At 36.7% G+C, this 10,604-nt stretch overlaps 1 protein-coding gene across 2 annotated transcripts in view; it reads left to right on the forward strand.

The window, feature by feature from the left end:
• The window catches only part of LOC107654621 (small G protein signaling modulator 1-like), a 37,799-nt gene extending 29,191 nt beyond the window's left edge, over positions 1–8,608 (forward strand). Inside the window, exons 13-27 of one of the 2 annotated variants that reach the window (XM_016441779.1) lie at positions 224–350; positions 763–827; positions 951–1,096; positions 1,564–1,692; positions 2,094–2,276; positions 2,412–2,483; positions 2,668–2,956; positions 3,038–3,282; positions 3,427–4,065; positions 4,154–4,278; positions 5,312–5,394; positions 5,514–5,623; positions 5,729–5,825; positions 6,764–6,931; positions 7,692–8,608. In XM_016441779.1, coding sequence (XP_016297265.1) covers positions 224–350; positions 763–827; positions 951–1,096; positions 1,564–1,692; positions 2,094–2,276; positions 2,412–2,483; positions 2,668–2,956; positions 3,038–3,282; positions 3,427–4,065; positions 4,154–4,278; positions 5,312–5,394; positions 5,514–5,623; positions 5,729–5,825; positions 6,764–6,931; positions 7,692–7,780 — 2,567 coding nt within the window. In that variant the 3' untranslated portion in view covers positions 7,781–8,608. Of the gene's footprint in view, positions 1–223; positions 351–762; positions 828–950; positions 1,097–1,563; positions 1,693–2,093; positions 2,277–2,411; positions 2,484–2,667; positions 2,957–3,037; positions 4,066–4,153; positions 4,279–5,311; positions 5,395–5,513; positions 5,624–5,728; positions 5,826–6,763; positions 6,932–7,691 lie in introns of both variants that reach the window. The other variant, XM_016441778.1, reaches the window with a different exon arrangement.
• Positions 8,609–10,604: the final 1,996 nt, after the last annotated feature.

Genomic DNA, 10,604 nt, shown 5'->3' on the forward strand with positions numbered 1-10,604 from the left:
AAATCTGACCTGGAATGTGATCCTGTTCATTTTGAGTGTCACGGCAGCCATTATTACTTCATTAAATCCATGCAGACTGATATTATTGCAATATTTTCTTTTTTTTTTTAAAGCTGGGTGTAATAGTGGGTTCTTGTTGCTCTGCTTTTGGCTACATAAGTTCCTTTTTGTATCCAGATGTTCAATGCATAATCAGATTTCTCTGTGTGTGTTTGTCTGTTAGTGGCACCAGAATTGATAGATCAGGGAGCAAACATGTGGCACCCAACACCAAGGAAATCATCTTGCTCTTCCTGCTCACAGAGTAGTTTCTCTGATGGAGCACCGCCCAATGGATGCAATCATGAAAGGTACAATGACAGAATGAAAAATTGTATAGTCCATTTTGATTCATTTAATTAGAATTGAAAAGAAACCTGCAGATAAACAGGAATAAGCTTCTGAGGTACACAGTAGAATTTACATTTAATTTGGGTAGAAATGTAAACTTTATAACAACAACTACTACTACTGCAATGACTATTATTATTATTGTTATTATTATTGTTGTTGTTGTTGTTTGTTTGTTTTTACATTTAAATTCACCCAAAAATCACAATTGGGTATTACTTCATACTCAAGTAACACCTTGTTGTTTATATGTAAAACCTATATGTTCTGTACAAAAGTAAATATACTGTAAATGTATAAATATAAAATAAATCTAAATGAAATAACTGTTAAATATATATTTAAGGGAAAAAAATATTATCTTCTTTTCAGGGCCCCTCTGAAGTTGCTGTGTGACAACATGAAGAACCAAATCATCTCTCGTGCTTTCTATGGATGTTTGTATCCATTACTCATAAATTTATAGTCTCACAACACCATCTTTTTCCATCAAAGGTGACCTTCACATTCTCAGATGTCTCTCTTATTCAATCAATCACACACATATTTTGCCCTCTCAGGGCTGGCGTACTGCCGTCACCTGTCCACGGTACGCACTCACCTGTCTGGCCTTGTCAATCACACTATTGTGGAACCAGATGTGCCCAGTGACGCCTATGGAGGCCTCACGACAGAAGTGTGGCAGAAGTTTCTTCAAGACTGCAGCGTAAGCATGCACACACACACACAAACCTGCCTGGAGTCCAAAACAGACACGTTTAAATGAGCGTCTTCGCCAGACACTCATTATTATTCATTTGTCCCTAATCACAGTTCTCTCAGTTCTATCACATAAATAATATGTTTGGATGACTAATGCTGAGAGCCTGAGTGCCAGAGTGGCGGCACTAAAGGGTGCAAATCAATGTAAAATCTATACAGAAGTACCCTTATGGCTGTGATCGTTAGTGTGCTTATACTGGCTGACTAATTTATGCTCTAAACAGGCAAACCAATGTGTGTGTATATATATATATATATATATATATATATATATTGGTTTGACTGATAAACATAGTAAAATAGTGGGAAAATATAAATGTAAATAAATTGATTCAAATACCATTTGTACCATTTTGTGCTTGGAAGTCAGTTTACCCATTTTGGAGTCGGTGTGTACCTGCTCTTTTGCAGACCTATGAGGAGAAGGAGTTACTGCGACTAGTTTATTTCGGTGGAGTTGAGCCTTCTTTGCGAAAGGAGGTCTGGCCTTTCCTGCTGGGTCATTACCAATTTGGGATGTCTGAGGCTGAGAGAAAAGAGGTTAGTGTATTTTTTGGTTAAAACCATCCTCCCAAACAGTTTTAAGGTACGGTCATGTTTACATTGCTAGGCGAAATTCTACAGGAAAAATCCCTATGCAGATTTCGCAGTGTTTTTCATGCAACAACTTTAAACTGCAAAAAAAATGTGACCATGACTTCAGTCTTTATTCTCTTTAAGATTTCCAGTGATTGCCCTGGAATAGGCAAATATGTCATCCAGTCAGTTGATTTCCTTACCTCTGATAAATGCAACAAGCATTTAGTTTTTTTTAGTCAACTTCTTTCCAAAGCAAGATTAATTGGATTTTAGATGGTTTGTGAATCAAAGCAATTGTTACATTGTTACTGAGTAGATTTCATTGTAAGATGTTGCCGTCTCTTATACTCTGAACTCTGCAGGTGGATGAGCAGATGCGAGCGTGCTATGAGCAGACAATGAGCGAATGGCTGGGGTGTGAGGCCATTGTTAGGCAGAGAGAAAAAGAACAGCATGCTGTGGCGTTAGCCAAGTGTTCGTCTGGGGTGAGTATAGACAGCACCACACAGAGAATAATGCACCGTGACTCAACTGTCAGTTATGAGGTGAGTGTCTCAGAGTGACCTCCTAAGACCAAAATGCATTGTTGGCAGGCACTGAAGACTTCCAGTCCAGACTGAAATGTTTGCTTTTGATTTTATGTAGTATTTACTTAGGGATGTGTTGTGTTTGTCATTCAGTCCTCGCAGAGCTGTAGTTCAGGCAGGCAAAGAGATTCCAGGCTGCAGAGCGACTCCAGCAGCAGTACTCAAGTAAGATTCAGACTGATGTTGTGGCCATTACATGAATATTTGTACAAGTTGACATTTCCTTAAAACATGTGATTACAAATGGTGCCCCCCTTGACCAATGTTCCTCACTCTTTCCTGGTAGTTCTTCACTTCCCAAAACCCCTTCCCCTGGAGTAGCTTTCTTTCGTTTGGTTTGTTTTTCCAGGTGTTTGAGTCCATTGAAGAGGTCGACCAGATCGAGTCCGAGCCCAAGAGTGAAGATGCCAAACAGGTTTCCAAAATCTCAAATGGAACACCGCAAAATGGCACAAGTTCTCCAGACTCCGGTCTACCCTCTTCCAGAAACTTCTCCATTACTTCTGGTCAGTCGGACTCCTTGAGCACAGAGGACAGTGGGATACATGACCCAAGACTTAAAGCTCAATCACAGCTTGCAGTATCAAAGGAGAGGTTTGCGAGTTCATCTGGTGTGGAAGGAAAGGTGACTGAGGAAGGTGAGACCAAATCGATTGAGAAACTAGGTGTGAGAGAATATAGTAGAATTGAGATTAACAAAGTGTTGTCTTTGGGTGCAGTTGTGGCAATATCAGAGAGAAGCAAGAAGGCCACAGAGAGCCTTTCCGATAAAAGGTCAGAGGTCGAGACTGAGGGGTTGAAAATGGCTCGCAGCCACATGACCAAAATGGAAGTGGGCGACTCTCCAGAGAGGACTTTGACATCAGAAAATGAAGCACTGACAGAGCGCACTGAGTCAGAAATTCTCAAAGTGACAGAGGTCGAGGAATCGACTCCTCCAGAGCAGAAGATGAATGAGAATCGGGTAAGTGTGGACACTGAAAGGTCCCACATGGGAATGAAAGATATCAGAGCAATCCAAGAGGAACCTTTGGTTACAAAAGATCATAAGGTATCAGATGCACTTGAGCAGAAGGTTGTAGCTGACATGCTGGTGTCTGTTTCAAAGGACGATGATACAGAGAAAGAAACCAATGAAATAAGCAAAGATAAAGACTGCAAGACATGCGTGGATGACGTCAACGATGTTAGTGGCACACAAAGTGCTTTAAAACCAAGTGATAAGAAAGAGAACAAGACCAGTGATTTACCCAGTGGAGCTGGAACAACAGTAAAGAGGAAAATAACATCAGTTCTCCCAAAAACCATTGGTACAGAGCTAAGAGAAGGGAAGGATGATTCAAAGAGAAGCACACATAAAGAAATGCAGAGGAACGCTCCAGTAATTGAGGAGACAGTGGTCCCATTGGTGCATGAAGCTTTTAGCACAAGAGAGATGGGTGAAGCCCAAGATGCAACTGAGTTAGACGAGTCTCCCTCTGCAATTGAAATGGAAGAGATTCCTACAGCTAAAGTGTCCATGGCTTGGGAAAGGAAGAGTTCACCCAAAAGCAAGGCTAGTGAGCAGGCAGCTGTACCTGTATTGGAGCTCAGGCTGGAGGAAGCTCATGGAAAGCCCAGCTCTGAAGGAATGGACTCTGAGGAGCCAGAGATGGAGAGTCTTTGCCCACAGCTGGATTCACTTGCTGTAAACGCTGAGAAGAATGAAGCTACCTCTCCAGTTGCCTCTATAGGCACCACTTATTCTGTAAGCATGTGTTTCAGAGAGGTATTTTTATATAATAACATAGTTAACTATATTATCTCTATAAATATGTTCACCTTTGTAATTGCAGCAAGAGCTTTTGGACCTGTACACTCTAAATCTGCATCGCATTGATAAAGACGTTCAGCGCTGTGACCGAAATTACTGGTATTTTACTCCTGCTAACTTGGAAAAATTGCGCAACATCATGTGCAGGTAATAAAATCATTCCTTTTTGACCTTCACTATTTGTGCTCTGCTTTCAGTTTTGTTTTTGATCAACAATACAGTAAAACAGTAATATTGTTAGATATTATTACAATTTAAAATAACTTTATTTTAATATATTTTATATTAATATATTTTAATATGTAATTTATTCCTGTGATGCAAAGCTGTGATATTTCAGCGTCGTTACTCCAGTCTTCAGTGTCACATGATCCTTCAGAAATCATTCTAATATGCTGGTTTGGTACTCAAGAAATATTTTTTTATTATCGGTTAAAAACACTTGCTAATATGTTTGTGGAAATCTTTTTTCTTCCCAGGATTATTTTATGGGAAAAAAAATTCAATAGAAATGAAATAGAAATAAAATGTTTTAAATAGAATTTATAAAAGTCTTTACTGTTGCTTTTCATTAATTTAAAGCATTCTTGCTGAATAAAACTAATGTTTGTTTTTTTTGTCAAAATATCTTACTGACCCCAAACTAGTGTATATGTTGGCTGATATGGAATATTTAATTCCACATGCTAATTTACTGCATTTTACATTTTAGATTACCTGTGCCATCATCTAGTGCTCACTTCAAATTAAACTTTACTATCATTAATAATTTAATGAATGATCAAATGTAATCCTTAGCAAATGTAAAAATTAGTATCCATTTTTGTACTGTATAATATAATGTTGTGATTACCTAAAATTGTAAAAAAAAAAAACTAATTTTAGTTTTTAATGAAGACAAAATAGGATAGAATATTAACATTATGAAAAGTAGTAGTTTTAATGCCAGTGCATCCCTATTTCTAAGTAATCAGATGTATGATTTTTGCATGGCAGATGGTAAAACATGCATTAAACTACATTAAGTCATATCTTGAGGCCAGACTATTATAGACTTTGAAGTGAGCTCTTTGACTGCAACTGCATGTCAAAGCACATCAAACTCCTCAGAACACCTGGTGTTGTGATGTAGCTCAAATATCCCTGACCAACGCATATAATGACTTGTCCATTGCTGCAGTTATATCTGGCAGAACCTGGAAATTGGATATGTCCAGGGCATGTGTGACCTGCTCGCTCCCTTGCTAGTTATTCTAGATGATGGTGAGTCTGTCTTTGTGTAAACTGCTGTTCTTCATCTGTTTTTGAGTTCATGCCACTGTTTAAAAATGAAATAACAAGTATGCTTAGCTTTTCTCATCTGTTTTTACTGAATCTTTCAGAGGCCATGGCTTTCAGTTGTTTCACTGAACTAATGAAAAGGATGAATCAAAATTTTCCTCACGGAGGTGCGATGGACACACACTTTGCCAATATGAGATCTCTCATCCAGGTCAAACGTCTACTCTAGACATTTTTCTTTAATGTTTGTTCGAAACCGGCCTTTAAATGTAAAATGTGGATGCGGATCTTTTCACTCTTCACTGTGTGTAATTAGATTCTAGACGCAGAGCTGTTTGAGCTAATGCATCAGAACGGAGACTACACACACTTCTACTTCTGCTATCGCTGGTTTCTTCTTGACTTTAAAAGAGGTAATAATATCTTTCAAATTAAACGTATAATGAGATAAAATGTGACCCTGGAGCACAAAAGCAGTCTTAAGTCGCTGGGGTATATTTGTAGCAATAGCCAAAAATACATCATATGGGTCAAAATTATAGATGTTTCTTTTATGCTAAAAATCATTAGGATATTAAGTAAAGATCATGTTCCATGAAGATGTTTAGTAAATTTCCTATTGTAAATATATCAAAACTTAATTTTTGATTAGTAATATGCATTGCTAAGAACTTCATTTGGACAACTTTAAAGATGATTTTCTCAGTATTTAGATTTTTTTGCACCCTCAGATTCCAGATTTTCAAATAGTTGTAACTCTGCCAAATATTGTCCTAACCCATACATCAATGGAAAGCTTATTTATTCAGCTTTCAGATGATGTATAAGTCTCAATTTGGAAAAATTGACACTTAAGACTGGTTTTGTGGTCCAGGGTAACAAATATGGTTTAAACTGCCTTCGATGCTGCCTATCATGCAATGCGTTTACAAGTGACACTTGAGAAGAAATGTCTTCTGTTAGTTCTCATCTGCAATGAAATGAATCCATATTTTGCTTAATGAATGTTCAATCTCCTAATTAGCAATTGCATTGCCTTTTGTCGGTTGTGACTTAGTCATTTAAAACCTATTATAATGATATTCGGCTAAGCACAAAGCTTTACTCACATTAATGGCCATGTGCTTTATGAGAGAAAATATTTAATTTCATTAAAGCCCTTTTATATTAAAAACTAGAAAATGAGCTTCTGTCCAGGCTTATAAACCAATTCAGAAATGACAGCTCCCCCTGCTGTCCATTGATTTTCTCCAGCTTTGACTCTCTTATTTATTTAAATTTCAACAGTTGGCCTAATAAAAAAAAGTTACTATTGCCATCTTTGCCTAACATACATATTTCAATTCTTCAGAGTTGGTGTATGATGATGTGTTTGCTGTTTGGGAGGTCATCTGGGCTGCTAAGTGTGTCTCCTCCAGCCATTTTGGGCTCTTCATTGCTCTTGCATTGGTGGAGATATACAGAGACATCATTCTAGAAAACAATATGGACTTCACAGACATCATCAAGTTTTTCAATGGTAATTATATATTCATTATACACCCTGGTATGGTAACATAAATCTCAATGTCATAAACCTCTATTTAAAAAAATCATATAAAGACATCAGCATCAAGAATATAAGGTAGCTATATAACCTGCTCTTCACGAGCATTTCAAATCTAAAGAAAAGAGGATTGTGTAACCAAAATCCAGCACCATAGTCAGCAGAGTACAAACGCAATTCAAATTAACAACCTGTTGCATCTCATGTTTATGGAGAACTGGTAGTGCCATTTAAAACTCAAATGAAGGAAACTAAACTGACAAACAAATAGACATTTAAATTCATTTAAAAATATTTTATTCATGTTCAAATGTAGTTAAATGCAACAGTAAATAATAAATTGATCAGTCATTTCAAATGCAACATTTAAATTGCATTCTTAGAATTCTTAGTTTTCTTTATTTTCACTTAGATTTAAAATGATGTATCAATTTGTTAGTTACATTTAACTATTTTTAAAACTATAAAATTCATTCATTTTAAATGTATGTATTAATTTTACAATTCATGAAGTGATTTATTTACATTTTTTAGTTTTTCATTGTAGTTTTTCATTTAGTTACATAGATGTTGAATCGAGTGTGATCTTTTTTAGCTGCTCTTGGATGTACCCACAATTCAAATGTGGAGAAATTGCTTTAGGGCTATTTGATTGTTTATTTTAGATTTAGTTCTTGCTAAATAGTCAGGTCATTTGAATAAATGCATCCTCATATCATCCTTTGTTTTTCAGAAATGGCTGAGCATCACAATATCAAGCAAATTCTGACTCTGGCTCGAGACCTGGTTTGCAAAGTGCAGACGCTTATAGAGAACAAGTAACTCTGAAACCTCTCACCTCTGTTGTTTAAATCATGTTCACAGTGTAACCCATCAGCCCTTGCTACAATACAACAGGGAACATTTGGCCAAAGCTTAATGAGCTTCAAGCATATGGTAACATTTCCAATGCCAAACTTCTTGATCTACCTGCAATCAGTCAGTGTGCAATTTAAGAGAGTCATCTGGCTCTTTAATCAGGTTTTACTGAACATCATAGTACATAACATTTCATAAACAGATGCTGCTAATGAGTGGTCATTCACTGTTTGACATGGAATTTTATCCTGTGTCTAAAATGCAGTCAGGATTACCAGTCACTAGTGACTCGTGTGCTCAGTTCCAAAACCTAGTGAGCTGCCTTGCTGTCTACTGCCTACATAAACTTGTTGAAAATAAACTAAATTTGATTCCAGTAGAATTTGGTGTTAGTATGTTTTTAAGCTAATTTAATGACACTCATACTGGACACAGCACACACGCTCACACATTCTGGGTAGAATAGTCCGTTTAAATCAGATTTAAACTTTTATTGATGCTTGTCAGTGAAAACAAGTATTTTTAAACATTTTCTTCATTCATGTGATGCTGCCTTAGAATTTGACCAATAGAACATATCTTAGAAAGCAGCATTATGTTGCAGATGTGTGCCTATGATGCCTTAAAATGCTGCCTATGTAGGCAGCTCACTAGGTTTTTAAACAGAGCAATAGTTCAGGAGTTCAGGTCAGGTGCATTTTATTGCTAAGAGACGCTCACACTAGATTTCATGCTCCATTTGCTTTCACATATATGGAGTGCACATATGTACACTGCTGTTCAATAGTTTGGGATCAGTCTGTTTTTTTTTTTTTTACGTTTTTGGAAGTCTAATGCACACCAAGGCAGCATTTATTTGATTAAAAAAAAATACAGTAATAACAGTACTGTAAAAACAATATAAAATAACTTTTCTATTTTAATTTATTTTAAAATGTAATTTATTCCTGTGATGGCAAAACTGAATTTTCAGCATCATTACTCCAGTATTCAGTATGGCATGGTACTTTAGAAGTCCAGAAACATTATCAACAATTATGCTGCTTAAAGGGATAGTTCACCCAAAAATGAAAATCTGATGTTTATCTGCTTACCCCCAGGGCATCCAAGATGTAGGTGACTTTGTTTCTTCAGTAGAACACAAACGAAGATTTTTAAGTCCAACCGTTGCAGTCTATCAGTCGTATAATGCATGGCAATGGTAACAAAATCTATGAGAGTAAAAAAAACATGCACAGACAAATCCAAATTAAACCCTGCGGCTCGTGACGACACATTGATGTCCTAAGACACGAAACGATCGGTTTGTGCCAGAAACCGAACAGTATTTATATCATTTTTTACCTCTAATCCACCACTACGTCCAACTGCTTTGAGCTTGCGCACGGCATCCGGTGCATGAGGTGTGTACGCGCTATGGCGTAGTTTACATTAATGGGTGTGTTGATATCTAGACGAAGAGCAATCAACCATAACTTCAGGCGAGCAGGCTCAGAAGTTGGGAATACGTGGAAAGTCACCTCTCCCGAATCAGTTCGCACGAGAGAAAGTAATCTTTTAGTTTTAAGTCGGTACCATTTTGATTAGCCGTCGTACCTACAATGAATGTGCACTGTGTAAACAATGAGTGAAGTATGCGCACAAGAGATCACTTCCGGCGCTTGCGTAAACTACGCCAGAGCGCGTACACACCTCACGCACCGGAAGTCGTACGCGTGCTCAAAGACAGTTAGACATAGTGGTGTATTAGAGGTAAAATATGATATAAATACTGTTTGGTTTCTCGCACAAACCGATCGTTTCGTGTCTTAGGACATCAATGTGTCGTCACGAGCCGCAGGGTTTAATTTGGATTTGTCTGTGTATGTTTTTTTTACTCTCATAGATTTTGTTACCATTGCCATGCATTATACGACTGATAGACTGCAACGGTTGGACTTAAAAATCATTATATGTGTTCTACTGAAGAAACAAAGTCACCTACATCTTGGATGCCCTGGGGGTAAGCAGATAAACATCAAATTTTCATTTTTGGGTGAACTGTCCCTTTAATATGTTTGTGGAAAATACTGATGAACATAATTTATTTCAAATATAAATCTTTTGTAACTTTATAAATGTCTTTACTGTCAATTTTGATGCATTAAATTATTCCTTTGTGAATAACAGTATTCCTTTATAAAAAAAAAAAACTTACCTTAAAGCGGCAGTCCATAACTTTTTTTGTGTTCAAAATGTATATAATAAGCGAGTACACCATGAATCCATTTTCCAAACCGTGTTTTTGGCTTGTCCTGAATCTCTACGGTACACCTATAATAAGTGTTTATATTCTGACTATTTTAGACTGGTTCAGGTAGGTACCGCTGCGGAGTAGCCCAGTACCTGCGTGATTCATCATAGACATAAACAGAGAGAAGTAGCTCCAGCTACAATGTTCTGTTTATTAACCGCAAGAGCGCCAAAAGTTACGGACTGCAGCCTTAAGTATAATGTTATTAACCGCTAGAGCACCAAAAGTTACGGACTGCAGCTTTTATTAAATTACTTTTGAACAGTAGTGTATTCATAGATTTTCCATCATGTACTGCATACAAATTTAAATTAAAAAGACGTTTGATTTGTAATGCCATGGGAAACTGTAGTAGATAATATATATTATATTTAAACATTTCATTTCATTTTATTTATAATTTATTAAAAAACAGAAGCCTGAGAGTATGATATATGTTGTTACAGATATTTGTTGTGACATCTGAAATAAATAGGGATGATTTTACTTGCTTAA

Source organism: Sinocyclocheilus anshuiensis, unplaced genomic scaffold (genome assembly GCF_001515605.1).
Source record: "Sinocyclocheilus anshuiensis isolate Anshui unplaced genomic scaffold, SAMN03320099.WGS_v1.1 scaffold799, whole genome shotgun sequence".
NCBI classification, from domain to species: domain Eukaryota; kingdom Metazoa; phylum Chordata; class Actinopteri; order Cypriniformes; family Cyprinidae; genus Sinocyclocheilus; species Sinocyclocheilus anshuiensis.